Genomic DNA, 26,378 nt, shown 5'->3' with positions numbered 1-26,378 from the left:
CCTAGAAATTACCCCAAGTGTGTAGATAAAACCTTCATCTCTGTCCCTCCTCAGTTATCCCAGGTTTTCCTGGCTGGGAGCCACACAGAGGCTGTAAATTCAAAGGCAGAAAGAGAAGGTCTGTCAGCAAAAGGCACAAAGAAGGGGACAGGTTTCAGAAAACATTTCTGCAATCCAATGAATACCTCATTGAGTACCTCATTTATCCTTCAAAATATTCATTCTCTGCCCTGGACATTCCCTCAAGTTTTACCCCCAAAGGTTTCCCCTCCTGCCCACCCCTGACTGCCTCAGTGTCCATCAGGAGGCACATCCTCTCTGCTACAGGTGACCTCACACTGGACCCACTGCATTTTCCTGACCTCTCCACATCTCAGCAACTCACTTCTACATCAAGATGTTCATTCTCTACCCAGCAGACCCCCTCCAGGTTACTCTCAACACTTTCCCCACCTCTCCACCACCCAGGAACTCATTTTCACCTCAGAAGAGTCACTCTCTACCGTGCAGATTCCCACAAGTTTTACCCCCCAACATTTTCCCTGGAGGTCTGCAAGGTTTACCCCAGGAGGTGCATTCTCTCTCCTCCACATGACCTCTGATTTTACAAAGAGAAATTTTCCCTCCCTGCCCACCACTGACTGCCTCACTGGACCTCAAAAGGCTCATTTTCTCCCCTAGGTGACATCCACACTTACCCTCACAGTTTTCCCTGCCTGCAAACTACTTATTACCTCATTTTTACCTCCAAACATTCATCCTCTGCCACAGAGATGACCTCAACGTTTCCCCCAAAACCTCCTTACCTGTCCACTACTGATTACCCCAGTTTACCCCAGGAGGTGCATTCTCTCTGCTGCACATTACCTCAGCTTTGACAAACAAAGATTTCCCTCCCTGCCCACTACTGACTGCCTCACCTTACCCCAAAATATTCATTCTCTCTGGGACAGATTGCCCCACATTTTACTCCCAACATCTGCCTTACCTGTCCACGTCTGACCAGCTCCTTTGTACCTACAGAGGGTCATTCTGCACCCCACACACACCTCAGGCTTATCTCAAACCTCTCCCCACCTGTCTGCCACCGAGTGCCTCATCTTTACCTCAACACATTCCTTCTCTCCCCAGCAGATCACCTGAACTATAACACCCACAATTGTCTGTGTCTGTCACCACTCACTACCTCAGGTTACCTCAGTGTGTTCATTCCCTGCCCTGGAGAGAATGAACCTCCTTTTTAACCCCCAAACTTTCCCCTTCCAGCCCACTCCTGATTACCTCTTTTTGAACACAAAAGAGTCATTCTCTCCCCAGAGTCTTCCCTGCTGCACACTCCTGATTACCTCTTTTGGACCTCCAAATATTCATTTTCTGCCCTGCAGTTTTGCTCAAGGTTCACACTCAGAAATTTCTCAGCCTCTCCCCCACTGACTGCCTCACTTTGTTCCAAAATGTTCCTTCTCTCTGCTGCACATTGCCACAGATCTGACCCCCACAATTTTCCCTACAAGTCCACCACTGAGTACCTCACGTTCATCTCTCAATATTCATTCTCTACCATGCAGATTACCTCAGATATTTCCCCCCCAATTTTCCCTACGAGTCCACAACTGATTACCCCAGTTTACCTCAGGATGTAAATTCTCTGCTCCACGTGACCTCAAATTTTACAAACAGAAATCTTCCCTACCTGCCCACCACTGACTGCCTCACTTTACCCCAAGGTATTCATTCACTCTGCTACAGATTGCCCAGATTTTACTCCCAAAATTCTCCTTACCTACCCACATGTAATCAGCTCCTCTGTACAAATACATGTTCATTCTCTACCCTGTGGACTAACCCAAGTTTACCCCAAAACACTCCCCAACTGTCCACCACTGAGTATTCATTTATCCTTCAAAATATTCATTCTCTGCCCTGGACATTCCCTCAAGTTTTACCCCCAAAGGTTTCCTTTCCTGCCCTCTGTTGACTGCCTCAGTGTCCATCATGATCTGCATCCTCTCTGCTCCACATCATCTCTGATTTTACCAACAGAAATTTCCCTACCTGCCCACCACTGACTGCCTCACTTTACCTCCAAATGGTCATTCTGTCCTCTACAGATGAGATCAACTCTTACCCCCAACATTTCCCTTCCTCTACATCACCCATTTTCTCTTCCCGACACTCCAAATTTCCATTCCATCCCTACACATTCCCTGAGTGTTTCCCTCCCAAGCATCCTTCCCTTCTTCCCTCTTTAAGAACTCACACTCCAGCCCCAGGCTCTCCACTCCCCCCTCAGTGGGACCCCTCCAAAATGCCACCTCCCTCCCCTCTGCAGCACCTCACCTTTTCCTACACAAACAGTTGCTGGGTCCCCTCGAAATTACCCCAAGTTGGCAGCTACAAATGTCACCTCTGTCCCTGCCATGTTCTCCCAGGTTTCCCCAGCTGGGAGCTGCAAGGAATTCAGGCCAGTGAATGGACATCAGGGAACAGCTGTACATGCAAAGGCAGAAAGAGAAGATCTGTCAGCAAAAGGCACAAAGAAGGGGACAGGTTTCAGAAAACATTTCTGCAATCCAAGGAATAACTCTTTCCAGTTTCCCAGGGAGAAGAACAGGAACTCACAGCCACCAAGGCCTGACAGTGCCCTGCAGCCAGAGCTCAGCACACACCCAGAGAGGCAATTCCAGCATCTAAAAGAAAAAAAAAAAAAAAAGAAGAAAAAAGTGATTTATTTTGTTTTAAAGTTACTTTAGGTTGTTCCAAGCAAAGCAAGCCTTGCTTTGGTTTCAGTTGGGTGAACAGTGAGCGGTGGGCACAGGGCACGTCATTAATGCCCAGGGGATGGGGCTTTGTGGGGGAAGAGCAGCTGATGGAGTTGCCCAGTGCAATTCCTGCCCAAGGCCTGACTGGCCCAGGACAAACCCTCTGGCAGGCAGTGGTTTTGTTCCCTCTAATGGTCAGTGCCCCGTGTGTCCCTGTGGGCAGTGCCAGGCTGGGGACAGGCACACAGAGCTGGCAGCACTCTCTGCTCCAAAGACACTTCTGGGCTCCTTAGCAAACTGCCTCTGACACTTGGTTTTCTCCAGAAGAAATTAAGGAATTGCTCATGGCACTTTGGAGATGAAGTTATCCCAAAGGGAAGGAAAGAACAAATATTCCTGTCAGAGCCCTTGGGATCTGCTGGGCTGAATTGGGAAGGGCCCCTTATCCGCAGAGCAAATACAGGACAACCTCAAACACAAAGCCCAGACTGTCAAGTGGGGTGTGAAAGCACCACTGGGACAAACCTCCACTCTCCTGATTCTTTTCAGGGACTGCTCCAATTCAGCTCTGAAGCTGCCAAGCCCAAACTGTCCCCAGCGCTCTGGAACAACAGGATCTTCCCAGGGATGATGTACTGGAAACACAGCCCTCATTCTCACCCTCCACACGCTCCCAGGCTCACCCCAAATTCAGGACAGGGGGCCAAAGGCCACTCAGGCCGGGGCTCTCTCCGTCTCTGCGGGCTCAGGGACTGCAGCCACCAGGGCCCTCCAGCACGGACAGCCTGGACCCAGAGCAGATCCCTGGGGATTAGCAGCATCCTGGGCATCCCTGGAGACAGAAACCATCAGCCTCTGGGATAGCACTTCATTGCCAGCACACACAGCCTGCCAAATTTAGGGCTGCAGCTCTCGGACCACAAAGCCCAGTCTGACCCAGTTCTCCTGGGCACCAACAGGGACTCCACAAACCCACAGGAATGACAGTCTTCTGCTGCTTTGACAAACTTCAGCCCAGCTTTGCAAACCTCAGTCCCTGCAGCTCCTGCTCTCCAGAGCCCCGTTCAGGGCTGGCTCCAGTTCCCTGGAGAACCTGCCCCAGCCCCACTCTGGGCCAGCCTGAGCAGAAGCCACTGGGCTGCACAAGGAAGAACCCTCCCCTGGCTGCTGCAGCTGGAGGGAGATCCAGCTCCCAATGGAACCCTGGGAACAGCCTCCCAGATGGTCTCTCCCCAGCCCTTGGCAGTGGCTCAGAGTGGCAGCAGCTCCAGTGCCAGCTGGGTCCCTGCACGAGTCCTTGTCCCAGCCCTGCCACACGGACACACACGGGAGACACCCACGGGCACACAGGCCTTGCTTGCACAATTCCTCACCCACAGCTGAGGGAAAGCCACAAGACTAAGAAATACCCTGGGCTGAGAGCACTCATCACTCCAGTCCATCAGGACTTGGAGGCAGTTGGGTAGGCAACAGACCCAAATTCTAATCCTACCTCTAAATTTCTAACAGGTTCTCTTAGAACGATCCTGGACAGGAACTCAGACAACAGAACCCACAGACTGCACAAGCAATAACAGAAGGTTTGCCATGAAGAACAGGAGTTCCTTGTTTTCCTTAACCCTCTGGGACTGGAGGACCCAATCTTTGCAACCAAGGGACACCAGAGATGTGATTAACACTTAAACCTCTCCCCCATGGTTCTGCCTCAGAGAACTGGGCCAGCCCTGAGCTACTCCCAGGTGCCTGCAGTGCTTTGGGGAGGGGCAGGACGATGCCCCACTTCTGCTTGGAAACATTCCAGATGAGGAAAAGCCACTTCCCTTCTCTCTTTCTGACCCAGAACCAGAACAGTCCTGTAGGACAACACGGACTATGCACAGAAGGCCCGAGTCAGTGGGGGAAAAAGCCTAAACAAACCAAACCACCCCAAATTTCAAGATAAAAACATGTTGCTTCCTTAACAGGAGCACACCAAACTCATTGAAGCCAGAGAGGAAATTACAAACAAACAAATAAACAAACAAAAGACCCAAAAAGATGCTTTGCAGTGATACATTCCCTGGTCGATCATTCCAAAGGAAATTCTCCACAGATCAGAAGCAAGTACCAACACTTGCTTGTCCTCTGTTGAAAATTAATGACTTGAGGGGCTGGACATGTCCAGTGAGGGTTCAGGGGTCTGGTGGCTCCTTTCTGGCTGATCCTGGCCAGCCCAGGCCAAACCCAACCACCCCCATGGCTGCTCCATCCCAGACCTGGGGACAACATTCAGACAGTTTGGAAATACTCCCCTTCCCTGCTACTCCGTCCTTCCTTACACATCCAGTGCCCAGGGAGCAAATGCCAACAGGCAGGAGGAGAGAAAGGTGTCCCTCTGACTTACCCCACCCCACGGGCAGCACCAGGAGCCCCCAGCCCGGCCGGCGGGGCTGCAGCCTCTTGCCTTTGGCTGCTCCCAGCCCAGGGCACTTGGCAGAGCTGGGCTGGATCAGGGCTTTGGCCTGGCCTGGAAGAGAGGAGAACAAGGCAATTAAGTGCACCGGGCAAGTCAAAGGCTCCTGCCCTTCACCCTTCTCTTCAATTGCTCACTAGAGAGTTTGAGCCATGAAAAATCCAGGGGGGACAACAAATGAAACGTGGCCTTTTCCAGCATCTTTATTCCTCTCTACTTCAGGCACTAAAAGGAGGCTCATCTTTCTTACTGCATTCCTTGCCCCATTTGAACAGAACCTTCTTCACTCCAAACCCCCCTTGGGAGTTAGTCAATCCTCTGCCACTGGACTTTGGGCAAAGGAAGAGACACCTGGGATGCTGGAGCCCAGGAAATGAGGGAGAGGAAGCTGACAGGGAGAGGATTCGAGGCACTCCAGAACTCAGAAATATGTTCATGCCTTGCCAGCCCACCTCAATTCTCTGCCACCCACCTGAGCTGGGCAGGTGAGGCCAAGGCTCCCCTTCCTCCTGCCAATCACTGTCCCAGCACACGGATCCCCGTGCTGGGCAGCACTTGGAAAAACTTGGGAAAGGCAATAAGCAAATGGCACTGCCTGTCAGAAAACAAGTGTCCGTGAACAAACCTCCTGGACAAATTCAATCCCATCCCTCTGCTCCAATAAACACAGGGCAGGCAGGTCTCTCCAGCCCAGGGGAGAGCAGGAAGGAGAACTGCAGAAACACAGGCAGGCACAGGCAGCTCTTGGCACTTCTTCCCTGCAGACCTCTCTGCACTTGGGGCTCTTGGCACTTCATTTATAAAGAAGGGGGGGACAGCAGCCCAGGAATGCCCCTCAAAAATAAGGGCCTGGGCAGCTGGAGATTAGAGGAGGGGAGTTGGGAGGGGAGACACAGAGAGAGAACAGGAACAGGGGTTGTTTGGGAACAGGCTGGGTGTCCAGCAGGGAGGGGAACTGGAAACACGGGAGGCTGGAGGAAGGCAGGGGGTGAGCACGGGCCTGCCTTGGATGGATCCTTTTTCCCTTTCCTCAGGGGCCTCAGCTCCACCCTCTCTGAGAGCAGTAGGGAACTGCTGCAGGGGAAGAGTTCCTTTAGGCACAAGGCAGTGATGCAGCCACTGGGGCAGGGGAAGAGGGGACAGGAACTGAGAGCAACTGACACAAAAATGACACACCACTGAAAGGGACTTTATTGAGCTGCAACACAAACACATTCACAGCACACCAGGGCCAGAGGTGCCCACAGCACCACCAACATAGCAGCTGGGCTTGCAGGAACACCATCTACTCAAGTTATGGAGCCAGGGGCTGACAGTTGGGATCCATCCAAAAGATGCACTCAGGCAGTAATTGACCCCTATATTTACTGTTTGCATTTGGTGATCAAGTCAAGTCTTATTTCAAATTTGCAGGGCAATAATTTGCACTTACATACAAAAATCCCTGGCTTACTTACACTGAAGTGTGTTATTTTTCCAGCACGATATCAGTCGGGGCACTGCAGCAGTTCAGGAGACAAAATCCAGTTAATTTTTGCAATCCAGGATGTGAATACGGTCCTCCACAGCAGTTCCTTGGTACCCATTAAGTCATTCTGTCCCTTATTGCTTTGTATTACAATATACACACTATGGCATGGACTACTTTTGCCTCCCCCCATCGTGACTCTGGCACGGGTTAGATGCTCCTGCTTTCCAAAAGTGCTTCCCACTGACAGATGTGGCTGAGCCAGCAGTGAGCCATGCATGCTCCCTCTCTTCTCCCAGCACTTGCTTTGGGGTTTTTCCCCATTTCCCAGTGATTTGTGCTCACTGTCCAGGGGATCTACACTTGCTGCTTCAACCACAGGGCCGTTGGCAACTCCCTCCCAAGGCCTCGCTCCTGCCCCGACCCCTGCTCTGGCTCTGGCTTGGATCCACCATCTCCATTCCATGGTGCTGCCTTCCTGAGCATGGCCTGGCCTGTGCACCCTGGAGGAGCTTTTTACCCAAGGCCTTAGGGGGATTTCAGGCCCTCTTATCATTTGTTGTTCCCACTAAAGCCCAATAACGTACTCAGAGCCACTTCTCCAACAGGGTCTATCTTGGGCTGGCTTCCAGTAACTTCCTATTCCCAAATCCTGAGGGCACTTCCTTCCTACCTGTAACAGTTCGTTGGGATACATGCCCAGAATAAAGACAAGTGCCACAAACATTCAAACACACAAAATATCTTTATTGCAGTGAGAATAATAATAATAATAATAATAAACTTAGCAAAGAGAATCAAAAGTTAAAAAAAGGATACAAATGAACTACCTTAGCATGTGGCATTAAAACAAATACTAAGAACAGCATTCAATACAGTATAATATTAACTAGTAAAAAGGGAGTCAAAGGGATACCAAAAAGGATCTTAACACAATATTATGGATCACTATTAACACGCTATTTGGTTAGTAAAAGGGGAAATAAAAGGGAAAAATATTATGAATACTAAATAAAGAGTATTAAAGGAACACTAAAGGATATTTAAAGTCTTCCTTCTCGGTGGCTTCCCATCACTAAACTCTGCCCACCCCCCCAGACAGGCAGGGCTGTCAGGATCTGCAGCAGCTGGTCGGTGCCCATCCCTTCGCGGGCGTCCCCGCGGAGCAACACAGGCTCGGTGGCAGGATGAGGATCGCTCAGCTCAGCAGTCCTGACAGCCCATTTTTATCAGCTCCACATTACACCACGTAGGGCCAGGACGCAGTGTAAGGGGAGGCCTGAATGGCAGCCAAACCCCACCTGAGCATTGCCTGATGGCAACAGTCTGGGCCTGCCCTACTTGGATGGCAAGGGGCCAGCGACCCCTGCCCACATCATCTTCCTCTCACCATCATCTTTCTCACCCCTATGGGTGACCTCTACCCTTGTGTTTCAAGAGGAGAGGTATCTATCTGGCAATATGTAGCAGAACCAAGGAAGAACTCAGCTCTCAGAACAGGGGATATCAGGCTGACTTGCTGAAAAGCACAATGGACCTTACAATTAGCTTGTGCCATCAAGTTACATTGTACCAGACTCCAGCCGGTTTCACATCCTAATATGATTTCTTTCTCACACCTCTATGCTCCATTGATCATCTCATTCAAAAGTTCCCCCCTTACATTACCCTACTTCTGCCAGAGGCTCCAAGGGGCATCATTAGCACTGGCAGGAACCTTTAGTTCCCCCTCTCTGGCTCGGATTGGCCACAGGTCCAGAGCCTGTTGAATTGCTCCCTGAGCTGTTTCCAACCCTCCTGGCTGCTCATTTCCCACTCAAACTCACACTTCTGTCCTGGGACTTTACGGCACGGGCCAAGGATTGGTCCCAAAGGAGGACCTTCTTGTCACCAAAAGCCAAACAAACCAATAAACTGCTGGGCTTCCACCTTGCTCTGGGGGTGACAAAGCCTCAAGTCACTTGCCTAGTCCTGGGCAACACTTCCTGGGGACCACAACGCCACTGAGTTCCTAAAAATATCACAGGTTGGGGAGGTGCTTGAATTCTGTCTGGATTAACTCCCCCCCTTTCTTTCCACGTGCTGCACTACTCACTCTAATGGTGCTTGTACTCCCTGAACCAGTCCCTCACCCATCCAACCATCCCTTGTCCTCTCTCTGACAAGGACAGTGGGTCCAGGTGTTCTGCCACACTCCCAGGGCAGAGGGTGGGACTGTGGAGCCACCCTCGAGGGGGGAAACGTGCCCAGGGAAAGGGAACTGCCCTCAGTGTTCCCCAGCACAAGGCAGCCCTTGGAAATATCCACTGCAATGGGACACTCAGGGACAGCAACAAGCACTGCACAAGGCTGCTCTGGCACAGGACCAATTTGAAGCTCAGCTTTTCTCTGGACCACTTCACTTGGTTTCCCACCTCATCCTGCACTCAAAACTTGCTGCCATTGCAACTTTTTAGGGTGACCATAAATTAGAGGCCTCTGCTCCAGCACCCATGAGGGCCTGTACCGTCTGACAGGATCCATTTTTCCAGGGAATTCAAAGCTCCACCTGAGGACCAGGGTCTTTTCTCACCCATCCTTCTGCTGGAGCTTGGCCTCCATCTCACTCTGCTTTCAGTTCTTTCCATGGTTACAACATTGGCAGCCCTGGCCCTGGGTGGAGCTCGGCATCCTGATCCCATCCCTCCTGGCCCCCGGAAACGCTGACTCAGCAATGGGGCCCTCCATTGCCAAGGGCACGGTCCCGTCGGGGCTCACGGAGGGAGCAGAAGGTCGAAGGCTCCATCCCTCCTGCTACAACCTTCCACCACTACAGCCAACAGAGGAGCCTCCCCAGCCCTGCCTCCCAAGGCATCCTGAACAAACCCAGCCCAACTCCACAGGACAAACTGCTCCTTGTCTGCCCAGTCCAGTCTAATCCCAGAGGCTCCCAGATCATGCAGAAGAACTACTCAGGAGATCAGAGACTCCAGTCCATCTCTTCCTAGCACAGGTTTGGCTGAGTTTGGCAAAGAGGGAAACTGAGGAATTCCCCAATGTTTTCCCAGTTTAACCCCTGTCACACCAGTCACCTTAACACTGCCAGTCCTTAATTCACCCTTGATTGGGTTAAGGACTGAGGAAGTTGGACCTGTGTCTGACCAGGACATGTGCAAACCAAATGCTGGGGACTAGAACACACACCTGGCACTCCTGCAGCTCTTACCATTACATTCAAGAGAAAACAGCCAATTGTACCATCACTGCTTGTTTCTTAATCCCAATCCCACACTTCCTTTGCTTTGAGCTCCCCAAGGCCGGGCACCCTGAGGATCTCCCCGAATAATCCTTTCGGTGCGCGCTGGAGTCCTCGGGGTGCCCCAACCCGGGGGGCACCAACAGCACTGTCCCTCCAGGGGGCCCAATTTGGTCCCAAAATGCAGGGGGATCTTGCCTGTGTCCCAGACTGCTCCGGGGATCTGAGGCCCTTCCCGAGAAAATCTCGGTGCCGGCGTGAAGGCCCAGAGATCCCTTGGAGCCACGGGAGAGCAGGCACAGAGTCCCTCCTGCAGGGTCAATTCTGCTGCCTGAACTCAGCTCTTCAAAGAAGCCTCTAAGACTCAGCTGGTGAGGTTTAGAAGCCAGGCATTCCTTGCTTACAAACACCCTGCCATGATCCCATCCCACCGGGTGTCCTGGCAATCAGCTTCCAAAGGGCACACACAGGTATCTCCACTGCAGCTGATATGGCAGCATTACAGGAAGATTGATTTTCCTTCCCTGCATTCCTAATCCCTACTCAGGAAATTTTCCAACAGTCATTACCACACACACCTACCCTTAGAAGGTTTCCAAGGGGCTTCACCGAGGGCCTTCGCAGCTCTGCTCTGTCTGGAGCCCTCAAAGTCCTCAGTGCCTGCCTTAGGAACCTCAACACAACTCACCTGCTGATACAGGCACTTGGTGCTGCTTGGCTGCTGCCTCACTTCCCTTCTTCCTTCTTTCTTCACCTCCCTTGGTTAGTCCCTTTAAGTCCCTTGGCTCAGCTCTGTGCAGTTTCCAGGCTACATCCCACTGCAAAAAGGATTAGCTCTTGTTACATCTCAACACGCAGATATCATTCCCACTTTTTTCGTGACACTTGGCCATTAGGCCAGTGTCTCATTATTTAAAGCAGAGTTTGACTCCTCAGTGACAACAACAGCTACAGCCCTGAATCATAACACAGGCTGAGACACAAACACGGATGGGAACTATTAAGGATCCACTTTGTTCTGCTCACCAACCAAAAGGAGCTTTCTGAACTCAAGAAGAAGAGACTCAACATCCTTTTTCTGCAACTTTAGTTGCTATAAATGTGACCCACAAGACCTGCAAAGGCCCTTCCCACTTCACCTGCAGGGCTGGCAGTGCCACCACTGGACACGGACCCAGTGGCTGGGCAGGAACGGAGGGGCTGGGGCGTCCAATCCATCGGCCCAGGCGGCACCAGGAGTTCCTGGACTTCCTGAGGGGAGAGCCTCAAGCCAACAAAGGATTATGAAGATCATTTTAAACTTTAATAGGTATATCTCCTGGAATATGGGGACTTGGACAAGGCCTACTGGTGCAACAAGGACACACTCAAGGCTATCTATTAAAAGCATCTACCAGCACTCAAAAGCTGTCACTATCCTTCTTTCAGGGGCAACTCAGGAAACTCTGTTGGCCAAGAGCCTCCAGGAGGATTTCCAGCTTTTGGGGCTCTCTTTTAACCATTTTTCCCATCACTCTAGCTGGGACTATCACCTGCCCTACAGGGGGAACAGCCCACAAAGTTCACTTGCAGGGATGCCATTAACACAAAGTCCCTTCTCAGGGGGGTCACTGCACACCTTGTCCTTTGTTTGCCCTCCCCAGCAAAGATGCTTCCAACAGTTCTGAGAGATCTGGCACACCCAGAGCTCTCCTCAGGGAATGCTTTAGCTGCTTAAAGGCTGCCCTTGCACCATCTAGCCAAGGCAGCAAATGCTTACAGGCTGTTGGAAAAGCTGGTATAACAGTCTTACCACACACCCAGAGGGAGCAATCCAGAGTCCACCCCGTCCTACCATTCCCAAGAAGGCAGTTCATGGGCTGTCTGGGGCTCAGGGAGGAGTCAGGTGGCTTCTCTTCTTCCTTTCCCATTTCCAGATTTTCTCCTTCAAAGGCAAAGGTTTCTTGGCTTTCCTTGATCAAGGAGAGGCAGCAAAGGCCATCTTTTAAATCCAATACTGGAAACTCCTCGAGATTGTCATTCAAGGTGGTTCTCTCAGGTCCTGCACTCATCAATCATCTTGGCCATTGCTTTTCTTGGCAGGTTCTTGCATTCACATCCTACAAGCAAACCAGGATGAGCCAATTTAGCTGTTACTGCAACCAATCCAAGCTGGCATTCTCATTTTAGAGGACACTGGCTTTGCCTTACCCATATAGATCCCACATCAGGGGTAATACCTACAGGTTCTGCCCTCTTCCACTCTCCTGGAACTCCACTGGCCCACACCACAGGAACAACTGCAGCTGCCACTTCAGTCGGGACCTTGCTGCTGACAGGAGTTATTCCCTGCACAACAAGAGCTGCTGCTTTGACACATTTAGTTCCAGCAATTACAGTTTCAATATCCCCAGTTTTCCATTTCATTTCTGCCTCAACTTTTCCACTCAATCTCTTCCTAGCACAGGTTTGGCTGAGTTTGGCAAACAGACAAACTCAGGAACCACCCAATGTTTTCCCAATTTAACCCCTGTCACACCACTCACCTTAACACTGCCAGTCCTTAATTCACCCTCGATTGGGTTAGGGACTGAGGAAGTTGGACCTGTGTCTGACCAGGACATGTGCAAACCAAATGCTGGGGACTGGAACACACACCTGGCACTCCTGCAGCTCTTACCATTACATTCAAGAGAAAACAGCCAATTGGACCATCACTGCTCATTTCTTAATCCCAATCCCACACTTCCTTTGCAGTTGGAGCACCACTTTTAGAACCCAATTACAGTCCATTAGAGAGCTCCATGTCTAGCATGGACAGCTACACCTGGGATACTCTCAGCAATGCCTGAATCCATTGCAGGGACCTTGCTTTGAGCTCCCCAGGGCCGGGCACCCCGAGGATCTCCCCGAATAATCCTTTCGGTGCGCACTGGAGTCCTCGGGGTGCCCCAACCCGGGGGGCACCAACAGCACTGTCCCTCCAGGGGGCCCAATTTGGTCCCAAAATGCAGGGGGATCTTGCCTGTGTCCCAGACTGCTCCGGGGATCTGAGGCCCTTCCCGAGAAAATCTCGGTGCCGGCGTGAAGGCCCAGAGATCCCTTGGAGCCACGGGAGAGCAGGCACAGAGTCCCTCCTGCAGGGCCAATTCTGCTGCCTGAAAACAGCTCTTCAAAGAGGCCTCTAAGACTCAGTTGGAGAGGTTTAGAAGCCAGGTAACCTTTTATTCCTATGCTCTTGAATCATTCCACCCCGCCAGGTGTCCTGGCAATCAGCTCCCAAAGGGCACACACAGGTGTCTCCACTGCAGCTGATATGGCAGCATTACAGGAGGATTCATTTTCCTTCCCTGCATTCCTAATCCCCACTCAGGACATTTTCCAACACTTACTACCATACACACCTACCCTTAGAAGGTTTCCAAGGGGCTTCACCGAGGGCCTTCACAGCTCTGCTCTGTCTGGAGCCCTCAAAGTCCTCAGTGCCTGCCTTAGGAACCTCAACACAACTCACCTGCTTACACAGGCACTTGGTGCTGCTTGGCTGCTGCCTCACTTCCCTTCTTCCTTCTTTCTTCACCTCCATTGGTTAGTCCCTTTCAATCCCTTGGCTCAGCTCTGTGCAGTTTCCAGGCTAAATCCCACTGGAAAAAGGATTAGCTCTTGTTACATCTCAACACTCACATATCATTCCCACTTTTTTTCCTGACACTTGGCCATTAGGCCAGTGTCTCATGATTTAAAGCAGAGTTTGACTTCCTCAGTGACAACAACAGCTACAGCCCTGAATCATAACACAGGCTGAGACACAAACATGGATGGGAACTGTGAAGGATCCACTATGTTCTGCTCACCAACCAAAAGGAGCTTTCTGAACTCAAGAAGAAGAGACTCAACATCCTTTTTCTGCAACTTCGGCTACTATAGATGTGACCCACAAGACCTGGAAAGGCCCTTCCCACTTCACCTGCAGGGCTGGCAGTTTCAATATCCCCAGTTTTCCATTTCATTTCTGCCTCAAGTTTTCTACTCAATCTCTTCCAAGCAGAGGTTTGGGTGAGATTGGCAAAGAGACAAACTGAGGAATTCCCCAGTGTTTCCCCAGTTTAACCCCTGTCACACCAATCACCTTAACACTGCCAGTCCTTAATTCTCCCTCAATTGGGTTAAGGACTGAGGAAGTTGGACCTGTGTCTGACCAGGACATGTGCAAACCAAATGCTGGGGACTGGAACACACACCTGGCACTCCTGCAGCTCTTACAGTTACTTTCAAGAGAAAATAGTCCATTGTACCATCACTGCTCATTTCTTCTGTGACACAGCAACATCATTCCAGGCCTCTCACTGCCAACCTTATGCTTCTCCCAGCAGCTCCAGTGGCACCAAAACTTGTCCTGAAGGCACAAAGGCTCCTTTTGGGAGCACCACGACCCATCTAGACTGTAGCACTGGAATTCCGTCTCCTGGACAAGCTGGGAGAAGCAGGGAAGAAAACCAGGACCTTACAGGTGAATTGGGGCACCTCTCCATCCAACAGTAGCTCCAAGAAAGGTACTGAGTCAACACCTCACCAAAAACACAGGAAAACAACTGCCAACACCTCAACAATCACTCCAATTTTCAGTTGATAAAGCAACACTGAAGAACAGCTTTTCAGACACTTGGGAAGAGTCCATCCCACTTTAACCAGTTTGTGGGACTCGTTCCCAGCCTCCTGAGGTTCATTTCCCACCTCACTCAGGGCTGCAGTACACCTGGTTCTACACACACACAGGGAGCTGCTGCTCCTGGATTCCAGTCTCCTGGTTCTCCTTGCAACTCCTCCAGCTGTTTGCCCAGCTCTCCAGTGCCCATTCCTTTGCCCACTGCACTTGTTCACAGCCCCAGGGCTCCCAGGGCCACCCTGGGCTCTCCCCTGCCCTGACACTCAGGGCCCTTTCCCAGCCTGACTCCATCCAGCACTGACACAGCTGCTGCACCTGCAATTCTCCTGCTCCTGCCCTCCCTCTGCCTGCAAAACACCCCTGCCAGCTCCTGCACCCCCACCTCTTACCTCCCAGGAAAACAGAGCTGCATCCTCCTGGATCCTCCAGCTGGATGCTGCTGGCTCTGGGCAGCTCCCACCCTTCAGCAGGGGATGCCAAAGGCAGCTCTGGGGACTGTCCCGAGGGCAGGGACACCCACTCTGGGTCACACCAACACTCAGCCATCTCAGCCCTGGGCTCTTCTGCCTGCAGGGCAACAAACAGCCAAGCAGGGACACTGGGACACTCCAAGGAAACAGGGACAACACACTCAGGAGCCTGGCACACCACAACCCCCAAACCTGCCCAGGCTCCAGCTGCTGCACACACCTGTGGCCACACAGGACCCAAACCCACCCCCAGCACAGACAACCCTGGGGAGGTCAAGCTGCTCATTCCCAACCACAACCAAACATCCAGTGCCACTGTCTGCCAGCCCCTGCTCCCAGCAATCAATCATCTTGCCCATTTCCTTTCTTTACAGGTCCTTGCATTCACATTCTACTATCAAACCATCAGCAGCAAATTTAGCTCTTACTAGAACCAATCCAGCTTAGCTTCCTAATTTTAAAGGATACTTGGTTTGCCTTACCAGGAGAGACTCTGGCTTAGGGGTAATTCTTACAGGTTCTGTCCTTGGCCATTTTCTTGGAATTCCACTGGCCCACACCACAGGAACAACTGCAGCTGCCACTTCAGTGGGGACCTTGCTGCTGACAGAAGTTTATTATCCCTCTGTAAACACCACACTGCTTCAATACAAACAATCCAGTGGACACTACAACTCCTTGGCACTTTCAGTGGAACCAGTGCAAGTCAGTTGCTAAGTTACACAAGGTTTTCTTCTCAAGTTGTAACTCATTAAGATATCAAAACAACAACAACTGTGAAATAAGAGATCCCCCTCAATGGTTCTGCTTTTAGGGAAACAAAAACCCAAACCCCCATCCCCAGTACTACAATAGCTCAGGCTCCCAGAAAGGCCCAGGGGCTGTGCTGGGGCTTTTGGCTGCCCTGGAGCACAGGGAGGAACACGAGGTCACCACCCCACAACCACAGCTGAGAACCCAAAGAGCAGCCACACCAGCAGCTCCTGCCAGCCCTGCTGGGCTGGGCCTTGGGGAGAAGGGCACTGACCTTTCTTCCTGCCTAGGAGCAAAGAGCCTCCTTGCTGAGCACTTCTCCTGCCAAGGGCATCAGCTCAGATAGGAAGTTCACCAAGGGCAACTTCTTGCACTGAGCAAGATTTCTCTTCCCTGGACAATCTCTTTCCAACTGAACTCAGAAGTACACACAAAAGTTCAGGTGTTACCTAAAATTTCTTACAAGAACCTCTGAGACTCAATTGATGAATTTTAGAAGCCAGGTAACCTTTTATTCCTATGCTCTTGAATCATTCCAGCCCACCAGGTGTCCTGGCAATCAGCTCCCAAAGGGCACACACAGGTATCTCCACTGCAGCTGATATGGCAGCATTACAGGAGGATTCATTTTTGTTCTCTACATTCCTGTTCCACATTCAGGGCATTTTCCAACACTTACTACCATACACACCTACCCTTAGAAGGTTTCCAAGGGGCTTCACCGAGGGCCTTCACAGCTCTGCTCTGTCTGGAGCCCTCAAAGTTCTCAGTGCCTGCCTTAGGAATTTCAAGATAACTCACCTGCTGACACAGGCACTTGGTGCTGCTTGGCTGCTGCCTCACTTCCCTTCTTCCTTCTTTCTTCACCTCCCTTGGTTGGTCCCTGTCACGACGAGGGAAGAAAGTGACACTCAATATGAGAATCAGCAACCTTCGTTTATTGATCATTGCTAACAGCTTAATATATGCTTTATAATTAGCTCATACATATTGCAAAAGCTAAGCTCACTATTGGCTCTGGCTTAAATGTTGATTCCGCCTCTTAGTCCTTTCTTGTGTTGACACAGGTGGCTCTCAGTTGCCTTTGTTTTGCTAATCACAACAACCTGTTTACCAGCCAACTAGCAGGCACAAAGACACTGTAGCTTCCCTACCTCAGATTTTCTCACGGCCCAGGCAAGTCCTGCTCTATAGCCAATTCCTTACAGGTCCCTTTAAATCCCTTGGCTCAGCTCTGTGCAGTTTCCAGGCTACATCCCACTGCAAAAAGGATTAGCTCTTGTTACATCTCAACACTCACATATCATTCCCACTTTTTTCCTGACACTTGGCCATTAGGCCGGTGTCTCGTTATTTAAAGCAGAGTTTGACTCCTCAGTGACAACAGCAGCTACAGCCCTGAATCATAACACAGGCTGAGACACAAACACGGATGGGAACTCTGAAGGATCCACTTTGTTCTGCTCACCAACCAAAAGGAGCTTTCTGAACTCAAGAAGAAGAGACTCAACATCCTTTTTCTGCAACTTTGGCTACTATAGATGTGACCCACAAGACCTGGAAAGGCCCTTCCCACTTCACCTGCAGGGCTGGCAGTGCCACCACTGGACACGGACCCAGTGGCTGGGCAGGAACGGAGGGGCTGGGGCGTCCAATCCATCGGCCCAGGCGGCACCAGGAGTTCCTGGACTTCCTGAGGGGAGAGCCTCAAGCCAACAAAGGATTATGGAGATCATCTGAAACTTTAATAGGTGTATCTCCTGGAATATGGGGATTTGGACAAGGCCTACTGGTGCAACAAGGACACACTCGAGGCTATCTATTAAAAGCATCTACTAGCACTCAAAAGCTGTCACTATCCTTCTTTCAGGGGCAACTCAGCAAACTCTGTTGGCCAAGAGCCTCCAGGAGGATTTCCGGCTTTTGGGGCTCCCTTTTAACCATTTTTCCCATCACTCTAGCTGGGACTATCACCTGCCCTACAGGGGGAACAGCCCACAAAGTTCACTTGCAGGGATGCCATTAACTCAAAGTCCCTTGTTGGGGGGTCACTGCACACCTTGTCCTTTGTTTGCCCTCCCGAGCAAAGATGCTTCCCAACAGTTCTGAGAAATCTGGCAGACCCAGAGCTCTCCTCAGGGAATGCTTTAGCTGCTTAAAGGCTGCCCTTGCACCATTTATCTAAGGCAGCAAATGCTTACAGGTTGTTGGAAAAGTTGGCATAATAGTCTTAGCACAAATCCAGAGGGAGCAATCCAGAGTCCACCCCATCCTACCATTCCCAGGAAGGCAGTTCATGGGCTGTCTGGGGCTAAGGGAGAAGTCAGGCGGCTTCTCTTCTTCCTTTCCCCTTTCCAGACTTTCTCCTTCAAAGGCAAAGGTTTCTTGGCTTTCTTTGATCAAGGAGATGCAGCAAAGGCCATCTTTTAAATCCAATACTGGAAACTCCTCGAGATTGTCATTCAAGGTGGTTCTCTCAGGTCCTGCACTCATCAATCATCTTGACCATTGCTTTTCTTGGCAGGTTCTTGCATTCACGTCCTACAAGCAAACCAGGATGAGCCAATTTAGCTGTTACTGCAACCAATCCAAGCTGGCATTCTGATTTTAAAGGATACTGGGTTTGCCTTACCCATATAGATCCCACATCAGGGGTAATACCTACAGGTTCTGCCCTCTTCCACTCTCCTGGAACTCCAGTGGCCCACACCACAGGAACAACTGCAGCTGCCACTTCAGTCGGGACCTTGCTGCTGACAGGAGTTATTCCCTGCACAACAAGAGCTGCTGCTTTGACACATTTAGTTCCAGCAATTACTGTTTCAATATCCCCAGTTTTCAATTTCATTTCTGCCTCAACTTTTCCACTCAATCTCTTCCTAGCAGAGATTTGGCTGAGTTTGGCAAAGAGACAAACTGAAGAATTCCCCAATGTTTTCCCAATTTAATCCCTGTCACACCAATCACCTTAACAGAGCCAGTCCTGAATTCTCCCTCGATTGAGTTAAGGACTGAGGAAGTTGGACCTGTGTCTGACCTGTCTAGCATGGACAGCTACACCTGGGATACTCTCAGCAATGCCTGAATCCACTGCAGGGACCTTGCTTTGAGCTCCCCAGGGCCAGACACCCCGAGGATCTCCCCGAATAATCCTTTCGGTGCGCGCTGGAGTCCTCGGGGTGCCCCAACCCGGGGGGCACCAACAGCACTGTCCCTCCAGGGGGCCCAATTTGGTCCCAAAATGCAGGGGGATCTTGCCTGTGTCCCAGACTGGTCCGGGGATCTGAGGCCCTTCCCGAGAAAATCTCGGTGCCGGCGTGAAGGCCCAGAGATCCCTTGGAGCCACGGGAGAGCAGGCACAGAGTCCCTCCTGCAGGGCCAATTCTGCTGCCTGAAAACAGCTCTTCAAAGAAACTTCTTAAGACTCAGTTGGTGAGTTTTAGAAGCCAGGCATTCCTACACACTATGAGATATTTTAAAAGCTTACTGAGTGAAAAAACATAAAGCTTTTATCAGTGACATCTGATCTCAAACAGACAGCTCCTTTCTCCTTTCAGTACAAAATTATTTTCATGGAATCATTTAATAGGAAGTGCCCAGGAACCCCAGACTGTGCTTTCCAGAACAGAAAGGGAAGGAGCTTTGCACAAGTGTAACATACTCCAGAACACACCTGACTTTAGTTTTACCCCTTATGTTCAAATATAGCAGAAGACAAACACTCCAGCAGGAGAGCTGGCACATTACCCATGGTACCCTGAAAGTCCACCTTAAGAGAGCTGGAGAAAAATGGCAGTTGTGCCAGTCCCTTTTGCCTGCAGATGGCTGGGGATCCTCTCCATCCACCTCATGCTCTCCCAACAGCAGAAAGGGTGACCTCGGGGACATGGTGGCACTCGACATCCTGCTGAGAGAGCAAGGAAACCTTTAGCAGAAAGGGGAGTTGGAATCTAAAACTTCCTTTCCTGGGAGCTTTGGGAAGCCTGCAACCAAGAGGGGCAAAATTTGCAGCTCCTTTGGGGCAGGTGTCAACAGAGGCCAACAGAGCTTTCACCTTTTTCAGACAACTGTGCCCCTTTTGGCTCCCTGGCAGCTCCAATGGCACCAGAACCCCCTTCCAGCACACCCACGGCTGTCACACACAGGCACCCACACACCTTTGCTCCAGCCCACACGGGGCCAACATTTTCTCACCCTGCACATCCCAAGGAGAGTAGTTTTGCTGGAAAGCACAGCAACCCCCCTGTCCTCACAAACTGCCTCCCTGCAAAAAAAGGAATCATTTCTCCTGGACACTTCGCCCACAGTCAAGGGCTTTTCAAATGTGCTCAGGGTCCCTCCCAGCTCCTGCCTGTCCTTGCATTTCAAGGCATGGGCATGTTTCAGCAGCAGAACCCAGCTCCTCACTGGCAGTAGAAGCCCTGCTCTTACCTGGACAGACTGCCGGGCTCGGCACAGCTGTGGCTCATGGAGCAGCTTCCCAAGGCCCTTCTCTCTCCCGGCAGGAAGCACAACTCGCCTCCACTCCCCAGCACCAGGGGAAACCACGAGCCAGGCTGCAAACTGACACAGAACGAGCAAAAAGCATTAATGCAGCACCAAAAAAAACCAAGCTGAAGCAGTCTTTGCCTCCCTGCACAGGGAAAGGGGTTGGAATTCCAAAGCAAAACTTGAGACACCCAGAGAGCACCAGCCCCGCAGTCCTGCCACGGCTCCCCCAGGGTCACCCGGCAGGGAAGGGCTTTACCCGGCCCTTGCTGCCCAGCACAACGCGCCCCTAAACGCGCCCCGGCTCCCCCGGTGCACAAACCCAGCGGCCAAGGCGCTCTCCCCTCCGCAGCCCTCACACACAACCGACCGCACCCGCCCCGCCGGCCCTTTATACCGCGGGCCGGCAGCGCTGCCCAATCAGCACTCGAGCGCCGCCGCCCAATCCCAGCCCGCCTGTCCCCGCGGCCCCGCCCCGCCCGCTCCGCTTCGGGAGATCGGGAACTGGGGACAGGAACCTGCTGCTGGGGGAGACACCCTGCACATGGAATTGCACACGGGCACCTGAACCCCAGGCCATTTTCTTGCCTTGGCAAGGCCCTGCGTTGTTCCCAGTCGCAGGAAATCTCTGTTTCCCTGCCCATCCCCGGAGACGGGTGGCCCCTAAAATCCCCGGCAATCAGGAAGCACAGGCTGCAGGAGCTGGCGGGACCCAGTGGCCGTGTGTGCTGTGTGACACCGTGTCCTGCACAGCAGGGACAGGTCCTGGCAGCGTTTCAGTGCCGAGGCCAAAGCTGGGGCTCAGGGACAGCTGGGGCACATGGCAGCTCTGGGAATCTCTGCCATGGATGTCTGGGCATTCCAGGACTGCCTGCTGGGCAAAGGAGCTTCTCTGCAGACTGTGGAACCAACAGGTCTCATGGACTGTAGGAAGCCAGAAGTGCTGCAGGACTGTAGAGGAATCTGGGTCAGAAGAGACAGTTGAAGGTCTCGAAGTCTGACCTCCTGCTCAGGCCACAGTCACCAATGGGATCGCACCGGGCTGCTCAGGGAGGGATCCAGTCATGTTTGGAAACATTCCACGGATGGGGATACAACAACCTCCCCAGGCAACCCATTCCATGAGCGACTGTCCTGACAAAATACCTTCCCCTCCTCTGCGGTTGGAAGCAACAGCTGGGCTGGCAGGAGCAGAACCTCCCTGCTGGGCCATTCCCCAGCAGCCCAAACGCCCTGTACGGGGCTCGGTGCGGAGGCCTGGGCGGCTCGTTCCTCCAGCTGGGCATTTTAGGAGCTGCCCTTGCCCCGTCACTGCCAAGTCCCTCTGGCAGTGGTGCAGCTCCTCAGCTGGAGTGCCTCTGAGGGACCCCTGGCCACGTTTCCCAGCAGCTGAAGGAAGGGAGGCTCACCCCCCAAGCTGGGCTGCCTTTCTCTCGCTGCCTTTTCCCCACCTTTACACTGCAGTGACAAGAGCTGCACTTTCCCAGGGAACGGGGCAGTGCCAGGGGAGAGCAGCAGGCAGGAACCCCCTTCTTTTCTGCAGGCCAATGACTAACTGTGTGTGAAGGGACAGCGACTCTGGTACCAACTCCACCTCCCACTTCTTGTCACAGATCGATCTGAGGCACTTGTCAGGTCAATACCTGCCCTTTTCAGGAGCACCAGGCTTGTGTTCAGTGTCCTCATTGCAGCCCACGAATCCCTCTAGGTGTTAAATCAGCCTCTCTCTCCTGATTCTTCTAATGAAGAATTAGCATTTAATGAGAGATACAAATTATCCTGAGAGTGTCTATGTTACAAGCTCAGTTTGGCAGTGTTGCTATCCTGGAAAGTGTGGAACAGGGACTGTCAGTTCTCCTTATGCTGCTCTTAAACACCATCCCTACATTCCCAGGAGAACTCTGGAGGGAGAGACAGAGAGATTAAAACACGAAACCTTGGCATCGCAATTGTTATTTCTAAGGATGTGTTTCTATCTGATCCAGTTGTTGGGGTGATTACTCTGGAGAGTGTTTTGTACCTCAGGCAGTAAGTCTGATGGATCAGCCTCCTCGTGAGCAGGAACCAGCACGTTCCCCAAAGGAAGGTGGTGGTGCTTGTGCACAGCTGAAGTGAAGCACGCTTGGATTCGAACTGCTCTGGGAGATCTTTGTTGAGATGGGTATTTCTGCACAGCTTCTTGTGACATGTTGAATTTCGAGATGAGCTGATAAAGGCAGTGACACTGTTCTGTCATCACTGAGCTTTTGAGGGTTTCAAACCCCTTACTCTTAAGTCCAGGGGCTCGTTCCCGGGGGTCCGTGCTCGGGGGTTTGTTCCCGGGGCTCGTTCCCGGTCCCGCCCGTGCCCGCTGCAGGTCCCGGCCAGTGCCGCCTCTCGCCCGGCAGGCGAGTGGGGAGTGGGGGCCCCGCGGCGGGAGGACCGAGGTGGGATTGGGGCTGGGATCGGGACCGCTGCGGCCATAGCGGGGCTGGGACCCCCCCAGGGAACGGGACACGGTCCCGCTCGGGCCGGGGGAGCCGGGGCTGTGCCGCGGCACGGGAGAGCGGTGATCCCCGGTGGGCACGGCCGGGACTGCAGCCCCGGGGCGCGACCCAAAAGCGGGGGATGGACCCCAAACCACGGCTGGGATGAGACAGTGTGTCGTGGGTGGCCATAACCACTTGTCCCTGCCGCAGTCCTCGGCCCTGTCGCTCAAGTCCTGCAGTGGGGACTCGCCGTTCCCGGTAGCTGGAGAGGGCTCCCATCCCCGGGCAGCCCCAACGCCCCTAAATCCCGCAGCTCCTGCTCCCGATGCCGGTGTGCCGGCTCTCCTCATCCCGCCCCTGCCGCAGGTATCTGTACGAGTACGCCAGCAGCTACAGCCAGGCGCCCCTGCCTGTGCTCCTGGGCTCCACCAGGACCTTCCTCTCCATGGTCTCCACGTGCTGCATCTCCCCTGCACCCACCGCCTGCTTCCTGAAGGAGGTGAGCCCCCTGGCACCAGTGGGCTCATCTCCATGCTGCTCCTTGGCAATCCAGGCCAACCAATGACGCCTGCTTCCAAATTTCCAGCCACTCCCCCATCCCACCACAGTGATCCTCAGATCTCAATTCAATCAGACAAGACTCGACACATGAGGAGCGAAAATGGACATGAACTCTCCCATAAATGCATAAAGTTACTTTATTTTCAGTAGACATTTAATTTTGAAAAATATAAATGCTAAAATATCTCATCATCTTCATCTTTTGATTATTCCATAAAAGTCACAATAGAAAGCTTCATAAAACTGTAAAATACTATAATGTTATAAGGAATTTCATGTTTTATATTACTGGAAAAAAACCCCACTTTAATAATATTTGAAATGTTTTCTGCTTTTTTCCTTTTTGTTCCACCATCCTGATCCACTTCATTTCATCCCAAGTTTTCATTCTCTCCTCCAAAGCAAATACAGACTTAGGAGAATTAAAAACAATAATAAAAGTAGCTGAAAGTGCTGTTGATTCAAAATAAAAATACAAACACAAAGGTGTATCAGCAGGCCAGAGGCTGGTGGCCACCGTGTTCCCGGAGCTGGGACAAAGCTGGCTGTGGCTGGTGGCCGTCAGGGGTCCCACCGGGAGCTGGGACCTTGGATTTGTGAGGGGAGGGTCGTTGTTGACGGCCGACTCTGATCTCAGAGGGCTTTGGGTCAGCCTCCACACCTATTCCCTGAAGCGCCCACCCAGGCTTTTCCTACGAAATACCCAATTTGGATTGAGCTGCTCCTCTTCAGGCCTTTTCCCGTGTCTCTCCAGCCTTTTCAGAGCAGGTTTCAGCTGCATTCCTGTGACATACAACACAGCTTTCATGGAAATGGAAGCGAAGACCCCTTGAGAGTGAGCGGGGGATGTACGGAGGTGACGGCTCCTTTGTGGGAGCAGATGCTAAAATTTGGCATTTAAGGTCTCAGCACCATCAGAAAATCCTCTCGACTTCACCAACAGGAACTTTGGTTTCACAAGGACCAAGCGGCAGCACATGCCCTTCCTCTGCAGTGGGGTTGTCTCCATCAGGGAATTCACCTGGACAGCTCGGGGATTCTTTCTTCTTATTTTAATTTTTGGACGAAGCTTTTAGTGTGTTCCCTCATGTCCTGGTGAAACCCAGTTTCCCAAAGGCTTGTTTAGATGCACACACCAGTATAAACACACTATGGAGAGAAAATCCTCCCCTGAGGTGATTGCTCACTTGGTTCCACCCCAAAATCCTGGGATGCCCCTGCCTGGCCTGCTTGTCCTGCTGCATTGCCGGGTCTGGGGCTGAGAAGCTGAGTAGCCAAGATTTCGGGTAAATTCCACAGATGATGGTGTGGGATGCAGGAGGATGCAGATCACATCCCGTCTCCTTCACAGCAAAGATTACTCATAAAAAATAAACCCCATAAAACCAACATAACCCTAAAACAGCCAGATGCTTCGGAGCAGAAGGTGTTAATGGAACCGATCCAGCCCTGTGCCACGTCCTGGAGACTGTGGTGTGGTGGGTTTGTTTTTCTGTAAAAATCACATTATATATGGTACAATACATTTTTTACAGAAAGCCTGGCATCTAGAAATAAGAGGTAGAACTTTTAGATACTTCTGTATCTAAAACCCACAGAGCAATGCTCCGTGTTGCCCAAGGCCTCTCTGTGCCACCAAAAGGAAAGGGACTTGGGTCCCAGCTCTTAAACCCTAAGGATAATTTAAGGATTTATCATCTAGGGCTTTAGGTCCTACTCCCAGGAATTACCAGTCTGGCAGCAGCACTAATTTATTACTCTGATTTGTATTTCTCCCCTCCCAACTCCCAACAAAACAGTATATGACACCCTTAGGATATTAAAAAGTCAGCCCAAAGGCAAAAAAGCCAAGGTCAGCTGTGATTCCTCACTTAAAAGAGGAAAATGTAAAGTGGGAATGACTGAAAATAAAGATTACAATCAGCATTTATGGATATTAACATGAGAAATTAAAACCAAGAGAAGAGCACAAAAGCGAATCATCTAAGAAGGGAAATAAGTTAATGACCAACTGATCCCTGCCTGGGCAGCTTAATGACACAAATAATTAATTACTCTGTTAAGTGCTGATTTTTTTTGCAACTGCTTGGCACCTAAGGAAACAAACAGTGACAGGACAGCGCTGCAAATCCAGAACACCAGACTCAGAGGAAAAAAATAAATCCCACCATCAGCAGGTTAACACCAAGGGGGAGAGGAGAGGAGAGGAGAGGAGAGAGTGGGTGGCCAGGAGACCTGTCAGGAGCTGGAGAAAAGCACTTAAGCTGGAGGCACCAGAAGGAACAACATTGATTTTGTAACCAGCAAAGGAAAAAATAAACAAAACAAAAAGCTCACAAAAGCAAAATCTGTCATAAAGCAGAGGCCTGGAAATTAAAAAAGAGAGAAAAAAAATAGAACAAGAAAAAGTACTTCTCAAGTAAAAGGAAAGATTAAAAAATAAAAAAAATCACTCTAAATATATAGATCTATATTTGTAGTGCAAGTCAGAGTCAAGCAGGCATGCGAGAGGTTAGTTCTACTCGCTGTCGGCAGGTTTGCTATCACTTAGGAAAGGTTCCTGCTCCATGTTGTCCATTGGTATTTTAATACTTGGGACTTTTTCTGAGTAGGGGCAGTCAGACTGTGAAAGAAACGTGTAAAAGCTCTTAGAACATTCCCACTGCTCTCTCTCTCTTATCGTCTCCCACCCATTAAAATTATCCTTCACAGAGTTTCTGTAGGAACGGGAAAAAGAAAAGAAGGAAAAAGAGAAAAGCATTGTCCAGCTTAGTTTTAGTTGCCTGGTGGATTCCACTGGTTCCCCACTGCACCCCACTTCCCCTTGCTCTTCACACTCCAAAAGTAAAACAGACTGAAAGGATAATCTTGTGGAATTGTAAATTAACACAGATCTTCCCCTTTCCCACCCCACCAGCTTTTAAGACACCATCCCATTCTGCTTGGAGTCGGCTGCAGGAAATACAGACAGAAAACGAATCTGTAGGCAGACACAGCAGGGCACTGGCTGCTGGGAAAGCTCATCCAAACCCTTTATCCTCCTGGCATTTCTGTAAAACCCCTTAGTTGTTCCCAG

The 26,378-nt window shown here is 51.3% G+C and overlaps 1 protein-coding gene and 1 long non-coding RNA gene across 17 annotated transcripts; one reads left to right on the top strand and one right to left on the bottom strand.

Moving 5' to 3' along the window:
- Nucleotides 1-7,087: 7,087 nt before the first annotated feature.
- Nucleotides 7,088-20,531, bottom strand: LOC127465894 (uncharacterized). Of its 16 annotated transcripts, XM_051776430.1 has the most exons (10): nt 20,217-20,531; nt 19,533-19,692; nt 18,062-18,151; nt 17,367-17,491; nt 16,994-17,045; nt 16,587-16,664; nt 15,548-15,635; nt 14,952-15,129; nt 12,108-12,245; nt 11,858-12,016 (listed from the first exon to the last, which is right to left on the bottom strand). In XM_051776430.1, the coding sequence occupies exons 2-10, from the start codon at nt 19,534-19,536 to the stop codon at nt 11,972-11,974; spliced, it is 798 nt and encodes a 265-aa protein (XP_051632390.1). In that variant the 5' UTR covers nt 19,537-19,692; nt 20,217-20,531; the 3' UTR covers nt 11,858-11,971. The 16 variants fall into 16 exon arrangements, 1 of the variants encoding a protein (XP_051632390.1); XR_007902476.1 differs by lacking the exons at nt 11,858-12,016; nt 12,108-12,245; nt 14,952-15,129; ... (1 more) ...; nt 16,587-16,664; nt 16,994-17,045 and adding exons at nt 7,089-8,693; nt 10,606-10,735; nt 11,057-11,181; nt 11,710-11,841; nt 13,411-13,540 and having other exon boundaries at nt 19,459-19,692; XR_007902479.1 differs by lacking the exons at nt 14,952-15,129; nt 15,548-15,635; nt 16,587-16,664; nt 16,994-17,045 and adding an exon at nt 13,411-13,540 and having other exon boundaries at nt 11,861-12,016; nt 19,459-19,692.
- LOC127465948 (uncharacterized) lies at nt 13,108-17,113 on the top strand. Its single transcript, XR_007902490.1, has 3 exons — nt 13,108-13,192; nt 16,369-16,664; nt 16,994-17,113. It is a non-coding gene; the product is annotated as an uncharacterized LOC127465948 (long non-coding RNA).
- Nucleotides 20,532-26,378: the final 5,847 nt, after the last annotated feature.

Source organism: Manacus candei, unplaced genomic scaffold, assembly GCF_025592945.1.
Source record: "Manacus candei isolate 608988 ecotype Guabito, Panama unplaced genomic scaffold, ASM2559294v1 h1tg000009l, whole genome shotgun sequence".
Classification (NCBI taxonomy): domain Eukaryota; kingdom Metazoa; phylum Chordata; class Aves; order Passeriformes; family Pipridae; genus Manacus; species Manacus candei.
The sequence above is the reverse complement of the archived record's forward strand: the minus strand, read 5'-3'. Positions and strand labels throughout refer to the sequence as shown.

Coding starts and splice junctions, on each gene's coding strand:
- LOC127465894 (XM_051776430.1), bottom strand. Junction 17,492..18,061: donor GAACTGCCTTCCTGGGAATG/GTAGGATGGGGT, acceptor TGTTGGCTTGAG/GCTCTCCCCTCAGGAAGTCC. Junction 17,046..17,366: donor TGGCACTGCCAGCCCTGCAG/GTGAAGTGGGAA, acceptor TCCTTTTTGCAG/TGGGATGTAGCCTGGAAACT.